Raw genomic sequence first — 23,895 nt, forward strand, 5'->3', positions numbered from 1 at the left:
CATGCATCTGAGTAAGTGGACAGTGCCCATGAAAACTTCTATCAGAATAAATCTGTTAGTCTTTCAGATGCTACAAGACTCGTTTTGTTGTTGTTTTTTCCTGAGGAGGGGTGTGTGTGTGAGTGTGAATAGTGGATTGTCTATACAGCTGTTACTAAATTAGCTTTGCCATTATATTTTCTTGTTTGGGAAGACAGGATCGAAATAAGCTAAATACTGTTTGTCAGGGGAGGGGGATTGCAACGAGGAAGGAAAGCAATATTGTTGAAAAGAAAAACCAGGCAGTCTGGCCTACATATAAAGAGAGGGGGTTGGATCCAGATTTACCCTGGGTCAGCTGTGCTGGTGGAAATGGACTCCCCTATCCCCTCCTTCCCAGAGCAGCCCCCTGAAAATGCTACATGTGGTTTGCACATAATGACAATCCAGAGTATGGTTGAATAATGGGTGATTGTTGGATCGTGGTTTGTCATTACATGTGAACCCTGTCTTATGGTTTAACTATGGGTCATTAACCATGAACAACCCAGAATTCACAACTCAACAACAAACTATGGCTTCTCTTCCTGGGTTGTTTGTGGTTAACAGCTCATAGTTAAAACCATAGTGCAGAGTTCACACATAATGACAACCCACAGTTCAACAACAACCCATGATTCAACAACAACCCATATTCAACCTATACTCTGAGTTGTCATTATATGTGAACCATGCCATAATCTTGGTTGCCATTACATGTGAACCAGGCCACCATCTGGCAGGCGATTGAACCCATGGTTTGTTTTATCAGTTCCTGGGTTGTTTGTTTCCTACCCTTGTTTGCCCACTCTCTCCTTGTATCCCAAATGCCCTTGCGGTGCTGTAGTACTGGCATGTAGAGCAGCTGGTTTTGTGGGTTTTTTTTTTTAACCATTCTTGCCTGCCCCCTCTGTAGCCTGGCAAAACAACCCATGAACAACCTACAGTTCTGGGTTCACACATAAACCATGGTTTAAACAACTGAAAGTTCACGACCCAGCAACAAACCGTGGGTTCTCTTTCTGGGTTGTTTGTGGTTAACAAACCATTGCTTGTTAGTGTGACTGGGTTTGCACAACATGACAAGCCAGAATTCAACAACCCACGAGTTAAATAAACTATGGGTTAGCATTATGTGCAAACCAGGTCTCAGAGTCATGAGACCCCAGTGAATGGGGTAAGCTATAGTGGTGGGGAGAGGGGAATCCCCAAAAATCAGGGGGAAGGATTTTCTATGAGCAGAGCCCTTCCTCTTGTGGAAGGTTCCTCCCTCTCGTGGAATGCAGATCCTGGATCCAGTCCAGGTAATATTTTTTTTTTTTTGTGCAAACTTTTTCATCTTTCTAAAATAAACTGTTAAAAAATCTATGTATTGTGTGATTGTAGCAAAAATGTATAATCCTCAAGGGCTGACCTTTCCTGGTGCCTAGTGCTTATAAAATATCAAATTCTTTCTTTGAAATTGCTGGCTGATGCCAAATTGGGCATCCAGGTTGGATGAAAAACTTCTGGAATTATTGGTGTAGCAGTTTATAGATAACAGTGGATCTTACAAAAGTAGTTTGGGTGAGCAGTATAGTATGGTGTTGGCTTTGGTAGAATGTTTTTTGCTGTCACATTTGGTCAATAGTAAGTCCCAACTCCTACAATTATTTTTGTATTTGTGTTTTGTAATGATTGAAACTGGATAAACTTTTTAACTTTGTCAACTCAGTCTGAATTAGTGATGTGTAGTTTTGTAACTCTTATGCTCAATTATTTGGGACTAAGGCCCTTTTGAAATTAGCAGGACATATGAATAAGTGGTAGGTCTAATGTTAATTGTGTTTCAGATGTGAACATGGTTATTTTATAATCTGGGTTCAAATGTAGAGTGAAACCATGGTTGTATATCTAAGCTATGGCTTTTTTTACCACTGGCTGGCATGCTAGCCATGGTTTAGTTAAGGAGCTGCCAAACCAGGATTGGAAACCATAGTTTCAATCTGGTGTGCAAACTGCAGTTTGTATTTAACAGAGGTTTTCTCCTATGTCCAACGATGGAAATAGTGTGATTTTTTTAAAAAAATAGTCACTAGAAATGTGGCTAATTTGAAAAATCTCATGGATGCATGTTATTTTCTAGTGAAGAGAGAATTTTAAATATGCATGGCTGATTGCTGTCTCTACAGTAGAGAAACAGCTGAGCTATGCTCCCAGGAGCATGGCATCTTGCTAGAAGTTAGCTGATGTGGAGACTAGCTTCACCCAAGAGTTAGTGTCATGCATAACACTTGGAGATTGCATTGTCCTGCAGGGACACAATCGCTGTGTTCTTTACAGGGAAGTTTCTTTGGGAAGAATAGGATTCCTTCAGCATCATTTGGAGGAATATAACTTCCTTCCCTTGTCGTGGATTCTGTAGCAAATGCCACACTGAAGGCCACCAAGGAAGGCATCCAGCCATATAGAAAGGGATCCTTCTGGCAACCTTTATATTTACGTCAAGATTACTGCAACTCATGAACTACTGGAATTTTTCTCTGCAAAGAATCATAGCCTAAGTTAGATGGAGGGAGTGGAACCAACAAGTGTCCATTTTATCATGATCCCAATGTAACTCATTTTTCCACATTTCCAGTCCCGAGTGTCTGCAGCTTTTACCCCAGTTTTTAGATTCTGCATACCTGTGGACACAAATTTGTCCTCTGTCCAGCATTAAAGCTACTAATGTTGCCAAGCCAACCAACTAATCAGGGAACTGTCATGTGCCAGTAGTACATCTTTTTTTCGCTTGTCTTTCAAATAGGGGAACACTTTGATTGTCTTATACCATATGTGTACGGTTGGTGTATAAAATATTTTCATTCTGCACATTTCTAGAAAACATTTTTGAATGCCTGAAGGAATCAGCAGCTGAAAAATACTAGTCTAAAAATGTCATTCACTAGTTTGGAAGATCTTTCTAAAGCATTCTGGGTTTTCTTATAAAAGATTAGGACATTTTTTTTCTTAACTGAGAGCCTATTATTCCGGACCTTCTCATTAGCTAATATGGACTCCAAATGTTTCATGAAGTTATTGCTCAAGGGAACAGAATCAACTTGTAGAAAAATAGTCCTGTAGATGGTAATCTTATTGATACCTTTGCTTATAATGCATTAGATTATTAATATGATTGACCCTGAGATAAGAGGTACTATTAATTCAGAGACTGTATAGACTGAAACATTTTGCTAGTATTAAATTTGTGATGCAAATAGATGTTGTAAAAGAGGTGGAGTGAGAACAACTGGGCTGGACTGTAAATGTGGTAGGCAGTGTACCCTGCCTGAAAAACCTTGGAAGAAAGAGTGTGACAGAAATGTGGTAACTAAAAATTGTGATGCAAAACATTGTGAAATTAGTACTTTATTAGGCCAGTAGATGGCACATGTTTCCGAAGACAAATCTGCTCTGTTTGATTTCTTTAATGGATTCTAGGCTGAATGCTACAATTTGAGGACTTCTTCACAAGGAGGGTTTTTGTTTTACATAGAAATTACTTCCATGAAGAAAAATGCATGCTATTTTTCTTTATATGTAGATTATCTCAATGTAGGGAACAAAAAACATGTGTGAAGCAGCCTGGACAACTGCTTGGTTATATGTGTGTGTTGTTATCTTGAGTCCATCTGTCACTCTCCCTTCTCTCTCTCTCTCTCACTAGATTTTTCTTTAATGGCGTGTTTGAATCTTGTGTTTGGATTCAACATATCTTTTTCTTTACTGAAAGCACCCCAGTCTAGATCAGGATAATGGCACAGGAGGAGGAGTTAGAAAAAAGCGTGGAGGAAAAAAGGTTGAACATTCAGCATCCCAATCTAGTTCCTTTCCCCACCCTCACCTGCTGTAGCTGCTTTCTGCTTTAAAAAACGACACATGTGGAGAATTCCAAGATTAAAACATGTCATTTAGGTAACATCTGCCTTACCCTAGATATTTCACAAATTCAGACTTATGTTCTCTAAAGGTTGATCTGATTTTGCTGCTTCTCATAGAGTAAGTGATCTCCAGTCTCTGGGTATCTCTAGATCTTTCCCCTGAAATTTAGGTTTAACAAAGGGGCACTTTCTGCTTCTACTTGAAGTATGAAATGAAATCATTTCTTGAAAGAAACTGAGTTTCTTGGTGCCTTATAATTATCCCTTTATTATAATTATCCCTTTGCAGTTAGTTAGCTGAATGTTATTCTGACATTCTTAACCAAAAAGGGGCATCTTGGGATATGTTAGCTTCTTGCCTTCCGGTATGTCATTTGAGCCTTGAAAAACACACAAGTTGGCAATCAATACTGAAAGCCCAAATCAGCAAGTCCAGCCGCCTCTTGGCTGATTTGTAGCAAATTGTACTCCAAATCTGAATATCTGGGGAATGGAGGCAGGGTGCTAATAGGGACACTCCTGCCAACTTTTCCAGCAGATGTTAAAATCCCTGGGTGCATGTAGGTCACAGGTGCAGAAGCTCTTTCAACCCAAGGGCTGCATTCCAGTAGAGGGCAAGGCTGAAGGCAAAAGGGGCAAGGCCAAAAACATGCCAAAATATTATAGCTTAAAGCTCTCACTGGCAGTAACAAAGTCTTAGGGGAGGCATTTCAACTTTTTAGAATGCAGGAAACCACTAGCTGATCATTGGTTGGGGGTGTGTGGTCTTCTGGGGACCCCTTGGTGGCTGGATTTGGCCCCCAGGCCTGAGATTCTGCACCCCTGATGTAGGTGGTAAGCTGTATAAGAAGACTGCTGATGGTTCAGATCAAAGGTCTGTTTAGTCCAGCATCCTACTTCCCACAGTAGCCAGCCAGATGCCTCTGGGAAGCCCACCAACAGGGCATGAAACAACAGCCCTGTGCTGCTTGTGCTCCCCTCCAGTCACTGGTATTCAGTGGCAGACTACTTTTGGACTTGGAGACTCCATATATTGCCTGTTCACTGAGTCTGCTTAAGGCCTCTGTGCCTTGAGGGAAGGTAGAAGTGAGGAACCCAAGGCCAGGTTGCTCACGAAGAGACCTTCAGCTGGCCTGAGAAAACTCCATTCTATTTTCTTTGGTGACATTTGTTTGTTTAGTATTTTAAAACCAAAAACCATCTTGGATGTCTTGGCAGAAAGGTGGATTATACATGCAATAAATAATCTTTTTTATTTAGCTAGACTTTGTGCCAGTTGAAGATAATGTGTTGATAGTTGCATAGAAACCAGCTGTGTCTTGAAAAACAAAAATGTTGATCCTAACCCCTATCTAAAACACCGGTGGTTTCTTGAGTTGTTACATAAGCATATTTTCACTGTCAATGTTAACTTAATATTAGTTTGCACTTTGCAGTGAGGAAGATGATGATGACCTCCACTATGCAGATCATGACTATGAAGTACCACAACAAAAAGGGGCAAAGAAGATCTGTAATAGAGTAAAATGGACACGTGATGAGGTGAGCCTTAACCAGACCATCGTTTTTCCTTCATGCTTGGATCTAAAGTTTATTGTTTATTGTCTCATGTTTTTTGTTTTAATAGGATGAAAAGCTGAAGAAGCTAGTAGAACAGCATGGTACAAGTGACTGGACATTTATTGCTGGTCATCTACAAGTAAGTGGAAAGTGTTTCAGTGAGGCTTTTCATATTTAACACACAAATGTTAAAGCCATTTGTTTATCAACAAGTTTGAATAGGCAAAGAGATAAAACAGCTTAGAAAGAAACCCTACCCACCTCTATATGTGCATTCCCATTGTATGTGCCATGCTGTCCCAGCACTGAACTGTAAACCCTAGTTCTTGGTGGAAGCTCTGTGGAACCTTACGGAATCTTGAATCAGGATGTGACAGTCTACACAGAGAATATTTTTCTTCTTCTTGTGCAGAACCGTTCTGATTTTCAGTGCCAGCATCGATGGCAGAAAGTCCTAAATCCAGAACTTATTAAAGGCCCTTGGACTAAAGAAGAAGATCAGAGGGTAACTCATTTATATTGTTCCTGAGTACTAATTCTGTAACCGGGTTTGGATGTCATGCTGCAGCTTGTTGTGGGTTATTTAATCCATGACAGTGGAGGCTGGTGGCCATTCTGATTGGTGGGGCAGAGGGCAGGGGAGTCATAAGAGGTGGAGCAGTCTTTGAATCCCCAACAGTCTGTAATCCATACCACAGAAAGAGATACTGAGGCACAAAACATACAAAGGTGTGGGGTGGAGAAATCACACAGCCACACAAAAGTACTCCTCTGGACCCACATTCTCCTTTTCCAGCAATAACTCCTGTTCCACAAAGAATCAAGTGGCTCTAAGATGATGAGTGGAAAGGGAGAATCCACATAGCCACAATAACAATGATAATTAAAATAATACATGATATTCTCGGAGCCACACAGAAAAGCATCCTTTGGAACACAGGAACTAGTTCTGAAAACATCCAAAAATCCATGCCTTCGTAAACACACACAGCATCCCCCAGAGCAGGCCTACCACTCAGAAGGAGCACAGTACAAAATTCCAGATTATGCATATCTCATAAGAAGTAAGGAGGACAGGATTGCTCAGGAGAAAGCATGGCAAATTCTGTGTGCATCCACAGTCCATCCCTTTGTATGTAATAATAACAATAATTATATCCCTTGAGAAGCCAATAGGAACCCATTGCAAAACACACAGACACCCTATTACACACACAAATGTACACACACAGGGACCTCCCCTCATTCACCCTCTAAAGCATACACACACAAACCCCAGACTGGACATGCGCACACACACCCAGAGCACACACACAAACCCACCTCAGACCGCATACACAGCCCAGACCACACACAGACATCCCCCAGCAAGCATTACCCCCGCCCCCGAAGCAACCTACTGCCATAGGGGGCACCAAGATGATGATGATAATAAATATTCCAAGAGCCACAGAGAAAGCATCCAAAATACTGGTAATCATGGCACCAAGTTTTGAGCATCCACAAATACATATCTTTACATGAGCATCCTTTCCCCCCACACCCGCCTTTCTATGCCTCTGACAAATCAAGCTATGCATGGAATAAGCAAGGTCTGAGCATCCAAAATCCTCCACTTTCCACAGCTAATTAGCATCCACAAAAGGAAAAAAAAAGCTTGAAAAACTACAACTAAGAAAAGGGGGATGGGGGGGAGGGAGAGCCAGAAAGGAGGTCAAGGCTGCAAGTCTATACACACTTACTTGGGAGTAAGTCCCATGGAACTCAATGGGGTTTACTTCTGAGAAGGCATGTATAGAAAAGGGAAAATGGCCCAAAGAAAGAGGGAACCATTACCTACCTTTTAGATCTAGAAGAATCCTAGCGGGTCGCCGCTGTGGTGGCAGCTCTCTCTCTCTCTCTTTCAGGCACACATACACACACTTGACCTTTTCTTTTTTACTTTAAATGCACACACTGTTCACTCACTCAGACTCTCCTGCTTGTTAATCCACGCATACTCAAATAATAAAAGGATCGCTCTGTCCTCCACAGAAAAAAAAATCAACATTTGTCACTTTAAAAATGGAGGAGCTCCTGCTCTCTGCCCCTCCTGCACTCTGGCTGCTCTGCACAGCTACGTGTTTCACTATTGGAATGATGATTTGCTCGGGGGCACCCTTTCTTGCCAAGTGATCCTGCCACTTGGGACTGTCTCTGCTTCTGCCTGGTGCCGAGCCTCTGTATTACTCACTGAGCGCCCATATGGCACTGTGTGGAGGATCACTACCCAGGGCACCCTTCCAGCCTGAGCCTCTCTGCCCCATGATGCACCTATGCTGGGGAGACTACAGGAAACTACTGGACCTGCGCGCTTAGTACTCACGCTCAGTACTAGCCCTGAAGCCACAGAGCTTTCAGGGCAGGGAAATAATGCAGGAGTCATAAATAGGCAGAGCAGGCTCACTGGGCTTGCCTTAAAAAAAAAAAAAAAAGGTTGGTGAATGGAGGCCAATGGAGAGAGGTGGAAAGGAGAGGGGATGAGAGGAAGGGTCTTGTGTTTACTGTGTGGGATTTCCACCCTCCTTGGGTTAGGGGCTGCCTCTGACCCATGATGGGCTGTGGCACTCATGGGTGCCACATTACATATGCAACCCCTGCCTGGGGCTTATAATGTCATGCAAACCTGGTGAACAGTGGTTATGTAAGGGTGAAATACCCCTAAAACAGACCATGGGTTATGCAAGGGTTGTTTAACTCTCTTATAACCCACGCTTGCTGGGATTGCACAACACGACAACCCCTGAGCAGGCATTGTATATTCGAAAAGGTGGCCACATGCACCCTGCTCAGGCCGCAGTCTCACTGTAGGTTAAATAACCCATGGTGGGCTGTTGTGTCATGTGAACAGTTTTATTGTCTTAAAATACAGTAGGGTTACCCAAGAGTGCACTGCCTTGTTTTGCCTTATGACTGGTTCTAACAGGATAAGGAAGGGTAAAAATGAAAAAATGAGAAAATGATAGATGTCTGCAATCCCATTATTGTGTGCTTAAGAGTTCTGTTGTGCATCCTTGTACCATTGTCCTTAACCTTGCAGAATTTTTAAAGTCTGCACAAGTGTCTTATTGTTCCTTTCCTTACTTAAAAACTAATACGTTAACCTGGTATGTACCAAATCATTAAATGTGATGTGAAAGTGGCACTATTACCAAAATAAATATTAAATTGCTTAAATAAAGACTTTCCCAAATTAATTTCATTTTCTTTGGGGCAATCTTATCAGTTTTCCACACTACAGGCAAGTATGTAGTGTTGTGTTTAAAAATAACAATTTGATTTCTTTCATATATATTAAAGGTCTTCTAGTTACACCCTGTACCTGGTCATGCAATATTTGGAAGGGAATGCTGAAACCTACCTTCGTAAAGTTTTTCTGCGAACTATGTTCTCTGTCCCATCAGCTAGTTACTGTACAAATTATGCAAGATGTCAGCCTTGACATCTGACATCTACAAACTACTCTGTAGTTTTGGACCTTGGAACATGCCTGTTCTTTATCACCTTGTTTCTAGGCTTGTCACAGTATTTATCTCCTTAATATTATCCCCTCTCCTGGTACATATACCCTAAATGAATGCAATTTGAATTATCAACTTCTTTAGCAATACTGTTGCTGTTCATTTTGCATTGCAGGTTATTGAACTTGTTCAGAAATATGGCCCAAAGCGCTGGTCTTTGATTGCAAAGCACTTAAAAGGAAGAATAGGGAAGCAATGTCGAGAGAGGTGGCATAATCACCTTAACCCTGAGGTAAAGAAATCTTCATGGACTGAAGAGGAGGATAGAATCATCTATGAAGCTCACAAACGTTTGGGAAATCGCTGGGCTGAAATTGCAAAGCTGCTTCCTGGAAGGTATTTTTTTAAACTGACAATACTGTGTGTGCAAAAAGCAATCAATATACAGTTCTTTCTAGATTTCTGAAGCTTATACCCAAAGCATTGGCACCAGCCCATAACATTACTGATGCAGCAATCATACTACATCTTAAGTGTTCATTAGTAAATACTAAGAAATACTGCAAAGCCTACTATGCAAGCTACCAAAAGGGTAACCAAAGAGCAATCTAGATTTGTACAGAGATGGGGGTTAGTGGTTCAGAGTGTACATAAGGGCCCTAAGAAACATGTATATAGTGTTGCCAGAACCTGTATTGAGCCCCCATCCCCAGATTAGCTGAGGCGTTTATCCCCACCTTCCTCTACACCATGGTTGAGGTAGCAGCATTTTTGAGCTGTTGTTGTTGCTGTTCAGTTGTTAAGTCGTGTCCGACTCTTTGTGACCCCATGGACCATAGCATGCCAGGCCTTCCTGTCCTCCACTCTCTCCCGGAGTGTGCTCAAGTTCATATTCATTGCATCGGTGATGCTATCTAGCCATCTCATCCTCTACCGTCCCCTTCTCCTTTTGCCTTCAATCTTTCCCAGCATCAGGGTCTTTTCCAGTGACTTTTCTCTTTGCATTGGGTGGCCAAAATATTTGAGCTTCAGTATCTGTCCTTCCAATGAGCAGTCAGGGTTGATTTCCTTTAGGATGGACTGATTTGACCTCCTTGCAGTCCAGGGGACTCGTAAGAGTCTTCCCCAGCACCACAGTTCGAAAGCATCAATTCTTCGGCGCTCAGCCTTCCTTATAGTCCAGCTCTCACAGCCATACGTTACTACTGGGAAAACCATAGCTTTGATTATACAAACCTTTGTCAGCAAGGTGATGTCTCTGCTTCTTACTATGCTGTCTAGGTTTGCCATAGCTTTCCTCCCAAGGAGCAAGTGTCTTTTAATTTCATGGCTACAGTCACCGTCTGCGGTGATCTTGGAGCCCAAGAAAGTAAAATCTGTCACTGCTTCCATTTCTTCCCCTTCTATATGCCAGGAAGTGATGGGGCCAGATGCCATGACCTTAGTTTTTTTAATGTTGAGTTTCAAATGGAAGCCTCTGTGCCTGGCTGGACCTGGTCCAGCTCTCATGCCCAGGTTATTTCTTGGACATGCAAAGTACGCCTAGCCAGACTGGTGAAGCTGGTGTGTGTGTGTGTGTGTGTGTGTGTGTGTGTGTGTGTGAATGAATTAATCCTTGCTTGTTTGTGTGTGCAGGTGTGATTGAATAACCTGACTACCTCTTGGAGGTTTGGAAGAACAGAAAGAGGGTTTGGTATATCAGCTGGCCTGTGATCTCCTGGCTCAATCAGCCAGCCAGCCCACAATCTACAGCCCATAATCTTTCTTCAAGCCCCCTGGATGTTGCTAGCTGATGCTTTCCATAGAATGGAATGGTCCTCATGTTCTATGAGAGATGAAGTGCACATGTGCTTCTCAGATTCTGCATAGAAAGCTTAGATTCTTTCAACATTTACTATAAAGTTTGAACTAGGGGGAAAATATGATGATGATTATGATGATGATCTTCCAGTGGATTTTGCAGGATTTGCTGGTTCAGAGATTGCATATGTTCATCATATGGCATACTTTCTCTGTTTATCCTTTTCTCTTCAATGATTCATCTTTCATTTTGAGTTATTTTAAATCTGGATTGTAGAGTGTACCTTCAACCAGGAGAAGGCTGTTTCCCACAACAGCATGATATGTTGCAGAGACAGAAGTGGGGCTATGTACAGGAGCAATAAAATCAGAGTGATGTGTGTGTAAAGAGATCTATTGTAAGGTATGTAGTCTCAATATTGGATATTGTTGCTCTGATTTTACTGCTCCTGTAGAGGGAAGTGCTTGAGTATAAACCTGCAGCTGAAAGGCTGTTTCTGTTTTTTTTAAATGACTTCTGGCTTTATAAAAAATAAGTCAGTGCTTCCAAATTTGATTGTGAGCTACTTGTTAATATTGGCAAATATATTTTATCCATTAGTTATTCTACTTGTTAATGTGAGAAAAGTTCATGATATGATCAACTTCCAATGGGTTGTATCCAATGGTGTTGTTCCTCTTGACAGAAGAAGTTCTGTCAGCGGAACTGGGAGTGGGGGGCAATTTCCCCTGCCCTCCATACACCTTCAAAATCTGCACTGGAGAGTTGGGAAATTCCCAGAGCAGATTTTTGGACAGTGCAGAGGGCTGCAGGGAAGAAGAGAGAGGGAGAAATTCCCATTGCACTAGCAGACATCTGCTAGTGCAACATTAGATATAACCAAATGTCTTAATTTATACTGCCCATTCTGTACTATGTTTTGAAAGTTTTCAAGTAGTTGTTAAATGCCACACTCTGGTAAATTAAAATAGTGCAAGTGCCTTCTAATCCTTGGGTATGATCCAAAGAACAATGAATTAATTATCTGAGTCTAAAGGAGATTTAGACTCACTTTTGATAATAGCAACACTCATAACAAACTGCACTTGAAATAGGCAAGTTTCAGAAGCAATTTTATATAGCTCTGGAGTCTGCTATTAGAAGAAGAGAAAACTTTAAAAGTAAACTCCATTAGGAAGCTCTGTTAGGAAGTTTCTCTTTGGATTCTCACCCCACCCCCCTTTTGAGTGATATGAAAGCACTGCTGTCATAGAATTGTCACACTGTTTTTAGAGGTACTTGAAATTTTTGTTTTAATTTGGGAGATTCTTGAAATGTAACTCTATATCTTAAAATTCATTATTTTCCCCATTGTTTCTTTTTCAGTTACCTTGCTTGGTTAGGTTCCCAGGTCTGTGTACTATGTAACCAACATAATTTCTATATTTTGAGCACAATGCAGCTAAGATTAATCACTATGTCTCATTTATTTCAATAAGATTTAAGCACATGATTAACTCTCTTAAATTGAAATCCGTGTGACTTTTATATTGCTTATCTTTGGCTGGATTGTGTCCTTTGATTTGTTTAGAACTGACAATTCAATCAAAAATCATTGGAACTCCACTATGCGAAGAAAAGTTGAACAAGAAGGATATTTACAAGATGGGATCAAGACTGAGCGACCTTGTTTATCAAAACTGCCACACAAAACGTGTGCATCTGCAGACCATCTTCATACACCAAATCAATTTTATATACCAGTTCAGGCACATGTAAGTTCTCCAAAACTTCTTGTGTCCATATAAAAATGTGTTTGTTTAAAATAGGAGAAAAATGTATCAAAGTTTATTACTTACACTGCAAGGAAAGAAGATGGATGAAAACCCTTTCTTTTGCTGAGGAAATATTTCAGAATTTTGAAAATCTCCAGTGTTGTCATTAATTTGGGTTTCTTAATTTGATAATCTGAGTGTCCCTGTTTTGTCTCAAAGATCATGTTCTCATGTCACGGCAACAATTCCTGGATTGTTTAACTGAGGAATTGCAGGGGTGAGCGGTGTGCCTGAGCCACACACTCATCATTTCTGCTTTTAATTAACAACCCAGGAACTCCTGGGTTACTTATGGGTTCCTGGGTTGTTTTGTGAGATGTGAACCTGGAACTCTAGGTTGTTTATGGGTTAAACAACCCAGAGTTATCCCAACAATTGCCCATGGTCATTGTGATATTTTTTTTCAAAATATAAGCATGTGTAAAATTGAAAATATTGAATATTGAAAATATTTCCTGAAATTGAAAATATTTAAGAAATATTTTAGATGTCATTGTGTAAAGAAGAGTTATGATTTGTTAGATCCCAGGATACCAGTATGTGTCAACAGAAGGCAACTGCATAGACCATGTCGCACCTTCTCCAAACTTCGTTCAGGTAACCTCCTGACTATTATACTGTATTTTAAAGCTTTCTATAAGGCCATGGAAACTCTTTTTAGCCGGAGAGCATGAAAACATTTGAATTTAATGGCTCAATGCTAAAATATTTTATTCAAGGTTGTACTCCTATAGGATACAAATTCACTAGGAATATATTCTGCACCAGTGCTATTGAAATGAATGACAGCTTGTGCAGGATATGTCGTGGAGCTTGTGGCACTGGTTGTGAGACTAATCATGTGCCCATCTAGGCATGCCTTTTGAGAGGAATTCTATGCAGTTTGGAGGATTGTGTTGCCTTATAAACAGATTTTGCTATAGGAATTTACACTTCTGAAGTGAAAAGATAGGAGCCTCGTAAAGGTATGGGCAGAAGGATAGGAGTCTGTTACTTGTAAGGTATATGTTGTAAAAAACAAAGTAAAATCTTGAAAATTGTAGAGATGTGTGTTAACATAAATAGGAGCAATGGCCAGTATCCTATTGTGCCTGTGTGCCAGTGGGAGTGGCTGCTTGTGTAACAGGGTTTTCTGGTTTTCTGGTCAGTAGAGGTCCCAGAAAGGAGCTCTGCTGACCTGTCCTGATCTGGAAATGAATGTTTCTGCTCATTTCTGGGATTACTTTTAGAACCGCAAAAACGCCATTGCACCAGCAGTGACTCCCACTAGTACAGAAGAAACAGTGGGAGTGTAGCAGCAGTATAGGAAACTGCCCAATACATATAAACGAATGGAAAGATTTTCTTAATGTGGTGAGTCCAGTTAGTTAATAGTTTGTACTTCATTTGCGTATCATTTAAGCAATCTCCTGTGTTGAGGCTAACATTTTGTTGTTGCTTTGTAAGCTAGAACTTGCTTTATCAGAAGCAAAATTAATGCTAAACTAAATGTGGTGACTCTAACACAGGACAGTTTATGCTTTTTATGTAACATTTAATAAGGTGCCACTGGACAGAAGAATATAATACTCATTCTGATATTTGTAATGGTTTTATAAACTAATACTTTTAATAATCCCCTCCTCAAAGTATCATTTACATCAGTATACTTCCAAAGCCCTGCCCCGACTTCATAATGCTTCCCTTTCTCTGTGCAGAGAGAGGCACAGAGTTCCATGTTTCTTCCTGCACAGAGAAAGGAGATACTTGGTGCAGAGAGAGGTATGGAACAACAATTCCTGCCTTTCTTTCCACAAACTCCTTTTCTCCCTGCAGAAAAGGCAGGAGTAATCACTTCTATCTTCCTCTGCACAGAGCAAAGAAATTCCCCTTTCTCCATATAGACAGATACACGGAGCGATTGCTCCTGCCTCTCTGCATGGAGAAAGGACAGTCCTTCTCAATGGTAGAGAAAGGCAGCCTTTCTCTAGTACTGGGACAGGAAACTCCTGCTGTGAGCAGAGATAAGACTAGGGTTTCATCTCCCAGCGGTAGGGAAAGTTTGCCTTTCTCTAGTATTTGGAGAGGGGGCGGGGCCTGGACAGAACCTCCACAGGCCAGATTCAGCCCATGGGCTGGAGTTTCCCCAAGCCAGATGTAGAATGTTCAGGGGAAATAATTGATTACTTTAGTTTACTAACTTTGGGTGAAAGCCAGCATTACATGAGCAGACATCTGCTCATGCAGCATGACTGTTTCCCTTTCTCCACTCCCTTACAGCCCCTCATACTCTCCAAAAATCTGCTCTGGAGGGTCCCCCAACCCTTAGAGCAGATTTTGAGAAGGGGGGGGTGGCTGCAGGAGGAGGGGGGATATTGCCACCCTCCAGGTTCTGCTGAAGGAGTTAGTCCTATCAGTAGAAAAACTAATTGGATTTCAAGTTAATTTGTACCAAAATAATTGTTCAGGTTTGGCCAGCATGCCTAAACAATATTTTTAAAATATCCCAGAAATTTGGCATGCATTTAAAAAGTATCAAATCCTGTTTATTCTTACTGGAACTCTATAGGTTAGTCTCTAAGCCTGATGCTAAACATGTCTGTTTGGAAATAAGCCCACACTGATTTAAATGGTACTTCCCTCCAAGGCATTCTGTCAGGATTGCAGTTTTACTCTGAAATGAATTTGAAACACATTTTTGTAGATTAGATAGCTGTGTTTGTCCTTAATTAGCAGAATTTCATAAACGAAAGCTATGTTGCTACTTTAAAAAAATATTATTTAAGTTTAATTGAGTATTCTAATAATTGCAAGAACAGCAAAAGTCCCACTATCCAGTCCCTCTTATGTCTTACATAAGTTATCACTTTTAATAGCATGTCCTAAATAAAGCCCTTTGTCTCTTGGTATTTTGTTTCACTGTACGCTTCAGCAGCCATTTGATGATGATCCTGACAAAGAGAAAAAAATAAAAGAACTTGAGCTCCTACTTATGTCAGCCGAGAATGAAATCAGGAGAAAGAGAGTCTCAGCTGTAAGAACTGCTCTTTTAAATATGCCTTTTTGCTGATTATGCAGTGATGGTTGTTAATGTCCTTCTACTGTGCATAGTTTAAGTGAATGAACAAATGGCTTTATATTTCTAATTTGTTCATGTGTGCATTCTGCTTTCCTGTTCTCCTCTGTTTGGGTGTACAGTGATTAAAGGATACTGGAGCGAATCCTGTTCCCCTTCGTTGCTCAAGTGGGACAAAGGAGAGGGGGGTAGTAGAGACTGAGTTTGGATGACATAGTGTAATTCCTTCAACAGCTACCTTAAAGCTTTCAGAAGAAAGCGTTCTGTATTTCATTCTTTCACTATCTTTTCTTTCTCCCTTGCCAAATCAGGGAGGGCAAAGGAAAAGCTGGAGTGTTGGAAAGACGCACAAGGAGCAGCCTGCACAACAGTAGCTTCTGTGCTATCTGACACTTGTCAGGATTGTTAATAACACTTTTCTTCCCCTAGGGAATGTGTTTTATCCTTAGAATCCCAATATGCTTGAGCTATAGCCTACTTGCCAATCAGGTAGAGTCTTGAGGAAGCCTTATATACATAACTATACTTTCTAGTTCACCATTTAAAGTACATCTGCATCTACATTTTATTCTGGTTATGTACAGAGTGATGAGTATGGAATTTTTCCAGAATATGTGTGAGCGATGAAGTGAGTAGGTTCCAAGTACCCATGACTTGAGAAAGAATTTAATTTTCAAAAAAATCTAACACATAGTTGTAATCTAGAGGAAAGTCCAGAGGCCCTTCTTCTCTTGAGTTATGACTTTGAAGAAAATAGCAAATGTCGATAATGGTTACGGTCCAACCAGCTCTTACATGTGAGGGACCAATGCACACAAGCGTACCAACCAGTAGGGATAAGGAGGCACCTCAAAGATATTGTGGGTCCCAATAGCTCCTACTCATAGCATGGTCTGACTGTAATGACTGAGGTAGTTATGATTCACAAGGCTAGGTGGCTTAATGTGAGGCTCACAGAGCTTCCCGTTATTGCGCTATGGCATGATGTACAGTGGTATGCCTGTATTTGGAGTGCATGGATGCAAGAGTGGATGCAGCTGGATCCCCTTGTGGTTTGTTTATGAAAATAGAGGCCTCCACAGCCTACTCTTGGATTCTGTCATGCCCAGGGTCTCTACACTGGTCTAACCAATCAGTCAGAATGAAACATAACACAAGATCAATGGGCATTCTAATCCATGGATTAGTATAGCTGAATAAGTACTCACCTACTTAAATCCATGTACTTTTGTGTAACTGCCGTTGTTAGAAAATAAATTGTCTTGTCAGTTTTGCCTCAAAATAACTTAGTTTAAAAGCAGTTTGTTAGTGATTGTCTCAAAGTTTATGGAAAGGTTTGGTTCTTGGCATACTTTTTTTTCTACAACTCAGATGCTATCATGTCTTACTGCATGTGAACCTGGCAGTGAAATTGATACCACATCACCCATAGGGTTTAGGAGCGACAGTTACATTTCTTCATTATACATGAAGAAACTGGATGGACCAGTTGTCCTAAATCATTTACACTTTTTAAGGAGCTAACCATACATTGCACACAAATATGTGTAACGGAGCCCTGATGTCTCTTGATTTTTATTTGTATATTTTAAAAAGCAGCTTAGAGGGGGAGCAACTGGAGTGAAGAAGTGGCTGGTGGGGAAAGTATTAAGTACCCCTCCCCCTGCTGCTTCTTTGCTTCAAATTACACCTTTTCAAAGCTGCATTTCAAAGATTTTCTTTAAATGACAACAGACATTGGGGCGCTTTTTTGAATGCAGTGTGGAGTTTGTCCCTAAAATACAAGAGTCTTAAGGTGCATGAATATTTTACATAGGAAGAGCACTGGAGCATAAGAGCTATTCTCAGTGAAGTTTCATGTTTTGCCATACTCTGAGGGAGATGTCTGGCTCTGGTAGGAAATAGGACAAGTCAGACTATCTGACATTTGTATTCACCTAAAGGAAAGGCATGAGTGTACATTTCAGACTATGTGAATTAGCCTCAAATCAGAAAAGACTAGATTAACATAATTAGGAACAGTGGTTTGTGCTATGGAATATTTTTATGTTGAGGAGTGTTTTTGTTCTCTCCTAATTTGTACAGAAAATAGGGGAAAACAAAAGATTAATTGATCTATAGCACAATCCTATGTATCTTTACTTAGAAGTAAACTTTACTGTATTAAATGGGGCTTTCTCCCAGGTAAATCTTCATAGGATTGCAGCCCTAAGCATGTAACTAACCAAACTCAGTAAGTACCATGATACGTTTATTTACTTAATGTTTTCTATAGAGCATTTCCATAATTACCAGTGAACTTAATGAAAGCACACCTTGAAATCCTCTATAGTAATTCTGATTTATCTTTAATTTCAATAAAACAGCAACACTTTTTTGTATTCTTAGCAAGCTGGAAATTTTTCTAACTGGTCTGGAAGCTTCATCATGGAAGACAGCATGTCAAATACCCTAAACAGTCTTGGGGTACAAACAAATGACTTTTATATGGATGATACACAGGCTGTAACAGCTCAGCAAAACTCGCCTACCAAATATTTGGCTGTGGAGGCAAATGCGGTGTTATCATCTCTACAGACCATTCCTGAATTTGCAGAGACGCTAGAACTCATTGAGTCTGTAAGTTTGAATCAGCAAGTATCTATAGCTAGTTCTATGTAACAGTAAAAAGCTGTAATATTAACTACTATATTTGCTTTTGTGTGGGGAAACAGTATACATTTAATAAATATATAAAAGTCTGGAATAATATGAGAGAATTAGGATATTGAATCGAAACTAATAAAACGTGTGTTAGGATTAGAGTCAAAATTTGTCATATTAGACTGATGCATAGTCAAGCCATTGAAACCACCAGGTCAGTTAACTATTCCTTTAAGCAAAAAAATATGGCATATTCCTTTTTCGCCTTCCATTTGACTTGGATATTGTAGGATCCTGTAGCATGGAGTGATGTCACCAGCTTTGACCTCTCTGATGCGGCTACCTCCCCTGTCAATCAAGCTCCGGTAAAACTAATGCGGATTCAACACAATGATGGGGCTATGGAATGCCAGTTTAATGTAAGTGTTGTACTTGATGGCAAAAAAACAAGTGATGATGAAGAAGCTACATCCCCAAGTGCGGCCAAGTTCAGCACTCCTCCAACTATTTTGCGCAAGAAGAAGAAACTCAGAGCTGGACAGTCACCAGTCAGTGAACAGAATGACGGTTCATGTAGCAATGCTCCCAATATTCCACTAAAACAGACGCCAGTGAAAACACTACCCTTTTCTCCTTCCCAGGTAAATGCAGTTATTACAATTAATGTAATAATTAACGTATTTATATTATTAATTGTTTCTTTACTGCCTAGTAGTTGGAGCTTTCTGGGTGGTTCACAGAATAGAGATAAAAGTAACAAAATACAGGAATAAAATGTAATGTAAAATCTAAAACAAAGCAGCCACAGAATAAAATCAAGGCAAAACCAACCGCTGAGGACAAAAGCTGTGCAAGGATTTTAAAAGTGCTAATACACTTTTAAAATGGAGGGATTAAAAGTTGGTCTAGTTGAACAGATTAGACAGTGCCCTTTGCTAAAAAAACTAGTTTGATAGAAGGTGATTCAACTGTTAATTCAACTGAAGCAGTTAAGGACATAAGCAGTTAAGGACATCAGATGAAAGCCCCTCTAGTCCAGCATTCTGTTCACACAGTGGCCAACCAGCTGCCTGTGGGAAACACACAAGTAGGACATGAGTGCAATTAACATCCTCCTGCTCGTGTTCCCCAGCTGCTGGTGTACCTAGGCATATTGCCTCTGACACTGGTGATAGCATTTAACCATCAGTCAGCTTCATGGGATGACCCCGCATTCTAGTATTATGAGAGAGGGAGAAAAATGTCTCCCTATTCACTTTCTCCACACCATGCATAATTTTGTACACCTGTATCATATCTCCTCTCGCTAGCCTTTTCTCTAAGCTAAACAGTCCCAGATGTTGTAATCTTTCCTTATAGGGGAGTTGCTCCAGCTCCTTTATCATTTTAATTGCCCCTTTCGGCCCTTTTCACAACTCTACAATATCCTTTTTTAGGTGTAGTGACTAGAACTGTACACAGTATTCCAAGTGTGGTCACGCCATAGATTTATATAAAGGCAGTACAATATCAGCAGTTTCATTTTTGCTTCCTTTCCTAATTATGCCTAACATGGAGTTTGCCTTTTTTACAGCAGCCACACACTGGGTCAGCATTTTCACTGAGCTTTCCACCACAACCTCAAGATCTCTTCCTTGGTCAACCACCGCTAGCTCAGATCCTATCAGCTTATATGTAAAGTTGGGATTTTTTTGCCCTTAGTGCATCACTCTACACTTGCTTACGTTGAACCACATTTGCCATTTTGATGCACATTCTCCCAGTTTGGAGAGATCCTTTTGGATCTCTTCGCAATCCTGTTTTGTTTTTACCACCCTAAATAATTTGGTGTCATCAGCAAACCTGGCAACCTCACTGTTCACTCCTAATTCCAGATCATTTATGAATAAGTTGAAAAGCATTGGTCCAAGTACAGACCCTGTGGGACCCCATTGTTTATATCCTTCCATTGGGAGAATTTACCATTTATTCCTACTCTTTGCTTTCTGTTCTTTAATCAGTTCCTGATCCATAAAAGGACTTTTCCTCTTATTTCATGACTGCTAAATTTACTCAGGAGTTCTTTGGTGAGGGACTTGGGCAAAAGCCTTTTGGGCCAGCTCACATGTAACTGGGACAAATCATGGGTTAATGAACCCACAGTTTGTCATGGCATATCACAGACATATACTGCTGCCTCTTTAAATATGCAACCTCGGATTGGCCAAATCAGAAATTGCTCCATGACATCCAAACCTGAACACTATGGGTTGATTGTGGGTTAAACAATCGACAGTTAACCTACCATTAGTAGGTAGATTAGTAGATTAACTTTGGGTTGTTTAACTTATAATTGACCCATAGTTTCCGGTTAAGGACGACTGGAGGTTGCATATTCAAAATGATGCCATGTAGTGTGGCAAATCGTGGGTTATTTAGCCCAGGATTTGCTGCCATTATGTCCAAACAGGCCCAGTGTCTACTGGATCACCTCTGCCCACATGTTTATTAACACTATCAATAGATAGTTAAATATGCAAGTTTCTTCTGTGAGTTGATTGACTCTTCCCTGTCCAGTACAATTGTTCTGTACCTTTTAACTGGAAGTAAATCAGGCCTGTCTTGAGTTGCTTCATGGCAGGAATTATTATTGGCTTGCACTGCTTTTGTACAGATCAGTCCCAGTCTTTTTTACCCAGTCTCTAGTCCTGATGGTTTTAGAGCACTGAAAATATGGGAATGACATCTTAAAGTTCAGCAGCACAGCAAGGTAGAATGGAAGAAGACAAATAAATTGTCTTTATTTGTAAAGATAATTAGCAGTGCTATGTAACAAATGGTTTTGTTTTGGTGTAAAGATGTTGAATCATACTTGTGAATGAACATCTATTTTAGTGTAAATTGAGAACAATTAATGCTACTTTGAGAACAGTCTGAAGAATTGATGTGTATAGTCTTATATGGGAAAGGTGCAAACAGTGCTATCTAAGTGGACCATGTCACAGCCTAAAAACCACCATATTCATGTGTTTTATGCAATGTACTGTTAGCAGTATGCAAATTTAGTTGTGGGTCATGACATTTCCAGTGTGGGATGAAGTGCTGAATAAGGATTTCCCTTGCTATAGGGATGCTCATGTGTGTAGCAGAGTAAAAAAATCAGAACAATTAAGGTTGTATAAGCCAAAAATGGGTAGTTTGAGATAGTTGAGGGAAATACTGTTTACCTTAAACTAATTTGCTCAACTTAAAATTTGAATTCTTGTTTTATATACAGTTCTTCAACACCTGTTCTGGAAATGAGCAGTTTAACCTTGAAAATCCTGCATTTACATCAACTCCAGTTTGTGGCCAAAAAGTTCTTATTACAACTCCATTGCATAATAAAGAAATGACACCCAAAGATCAAAAAGAAAATGCGGGGTAGGTTGATGATTTGATCTGAAATCGCTGTTAAACATGATTTTAAAAAAAATTAAATCTAGATGTACTAAAGAGTGAACTCCTGAATACCATAAAAAGAAGGGGGTGAAGTGGATTCATTCTTCAAGAAATTTTTATTTGAATCACTGATTTTGACTGTCTAACTTACAACACTCTGTTTTAATAGCTTTTGGTTCTTGAATAGTTTTAGGACACCTACTATTAGAAGATCTCTACTAGGTACAACACCAAGGACCCCTACTCCCTTCAAGAATGCTTTAGCTGCTCAGGAAAAAAAATATGGTCCCCTGAAAATTGTGGTATGTAGCCTTTTAGTTCATATCCCCTTTATAATGTGCAGAGAGCTCATATGCCAATACAGAGCAAGTGAAAATTGAACATCCAAGTTCATTATCAGAGTTATTTAACAGTTAGACTCGGTTCGAACCTAATGACCAACTAATTAATTAACCCATGGTTGGTCAGGGCTGCTTGGGAGCGACTGAGCATGCTGCCTTCCACCTGCTCACTGCTTCCACTTTGCATCTGGTTTAGAATGCCCCTTTCTGGGACTGTGTGACTTTTGAACCTGGAACTCTGGGTTGTTGAGGGGGAAACAACCCAGAGTTTTAACCCATGGGTTAAAGCTTGAGGTGGTTTCCCCCAACATCTCAGAGTTCCAGATTTTCATGTCACGTGGAACAACCCTGGTTCCTGGGTTGTTTTCTAAACCAGATGCAAAGTGGCAAGACACATGGCCCCAAGAACTTGTGGGTTATGGTTACGTGTGGACCAGGTGTTAATGACCAAGACTGCAAGGCTATGCACACTTACAATACAGAGGGACTTATTTCTGCGTAAATAGTTATAGGATTGTGATGTAATAGTACTAGAAGAATTTTTTTTGTTCAGCCATGAGGTATGCATAGGCCATGTCAGTTTGCTTCAAACCAGTTTGTCTCACTTCATCTTCTTTGCTTTGAAAGTTGAGCTTGGAAGCTTAATGGGAATCTTTTCTACAGGTATATAAAGAAATATAGCTGTATATGACATTGTATAATCTGCAGTTATAGAAGTCTTGGACACTAATGTTACTGGGGAATCCTGTTGTGTCAGCCAACGCTATTGACATTGTGTTAGAGGTCCCTTAAGCTACCTCAATATAATTTACATTAGCACTAGTGTCTGATTGGATACTGCCTATAAAGAGCACTGGAATTTTAAAAAATCATTACCTCTAACTTGATGATTTGTATCATTTGAACTGTTTCATTGGTGTCATTTCAACTGTTTAATTTAGTCACAGCCACTTGCCTATTTGGAAGAAGATATTAGAGAGGTTTTAAAGGAGGAAACTGGAACAGATATATTCTTCAAGGAAGAGGAGGATTCAGTCTATAAGGGCTGCAAACTAGAGGTACATTACACTAAGGATGTCGGAGAAATCTGCAACCTACTCAAATGATTTGGAATTTTTGTGAAACTGACCTGTGGATTTTTCAGTGGACAGGCTTTTTTTGAATCATGTGGATTCTGTGGAATTGAAGACCTTTTTTCACTTGGGGTGGGGTGAGGATTAACTAATGTGCAAGTGCACATTAGTGCTAATGCAAATTAGTGCAAGTAGAATGAAATTCTGGTAAAAAAAAAATCCGATTCTGTCAATGAGAGAATGACAGGGCAAAAGATGCCTGATAATCTGCAAAACACAAGTCCATAGATCTCTGTGTTACACTACATGTAACTCTGGAGTTACAGGAATAATAGAAATCATTGTAATTCCCTCTCCTTCCTTAAAATGTTGCTCACAGAACGCTTCTGCAAAGAAAGTCAGAAAGTCATTGGTCTTGGATCCTTGGGAAAAAGAAGAGCTTGGTGCCCAGTTTTTCACAGAAGACAATATTTCTGATGTACAGGTGAGCAGCGTCATACAAAAGATACAAATATTTAATGTAAAATTGAAACAAATATTTAAGTTATAGTTATTTTGCCCCTACTGTGGATTAGTAATACAACAAAGCATGACACTGGCATCTAAAAATAATGATTCCTGTAAAGCTTTGTAGTGGTAGGAGGAAATGGTGGGAAGCAACAGTGATCTGTTTTTATTTATTACATTTATATCCTTCTGTTCCACCAAAAATATCACAAATGGTGGCTAACAAAAATAAAGATTACAACAAAATGTAATAAAAATATA

General features: G+C 40.1%; 1 protein-coding gene across 4 annotated transcripts in view; it reads left to right on the forward strand.

The window, feature by feature from the left end:
* The window catches only part of MYBL1 (MYB proto-oncogene like 1), a 58,575-nt gene that overhangs the window by 22,756 nt on the left and 11,924 nt on the right, over positions 1–23,895 (forward strand). The window contains exons 2-14 of one of the 4 annotated variants that reach the window (XM_084849395.1): positions 5,343–5,462; positions 5,548–5,619; positions 5,893–5,985; positions 9,156–9,376; positions 12,352–12,535; positions 13,118–13,192; positions 15,507–15,608; positions 18,039–18,269; positions 18,584–18,934; positions 21,550–21,695; positions 21,901–22,015; positions 22,996–23,112; positions 23,507–23,611. In XM_084849395.1, the coding sequence (XP_084705521.1) occupies positions 5,343–5,462; positions 5,548–5,619; positions 5,893–5,985; positions 9,156–9,376; positions 12,352–12,535; positions 13,118–13,192; positions 15,507–15,608; positions 18,039–18,269; positions 18,584–18,934; positions 21,550–21,695; positions 21,901–22,015; positions 22,996–23,112; positions 23,507–23,611 (1,932 nt within the window). The remainder of the gene's footprint in view (positions 1–5,342; positions 5,463–5,547; positions 5,620–5,892; positions 5,986–9,155; positions 9,377–12,351; positions 12,536–13,117; positions 13,193–15,506; positions 15,609–18,038; positions 18,270–18,583; positions 18,935–21,549; positions 21,696–21,900; positions 22,016–22,995; positions 23,113–23,506; positions 23,612–23,895) is intronic. The other 3 variants (XM_084849396.1, XM_084849398.1, XM_084849399.1) reach the window with 3 other exon arrangements.

The sequence above is a fragment of the Heloderma suspectum genome, chromosome 4 (genome assembly GCF_057233095.1).
Source record: "Heloderma suspectum isolate Gila_16-S chromosome 4, 16-S_ref, whole genome shotgun sequence".
In the NCBI taxonomy this organism is placed as follows: domain Eukaryota; kingdom Metazoa; phylum Chordata; class Lepidosauria; order Squamata; family Helodermatidae; genus Heloderma; species Heloderma suspectum.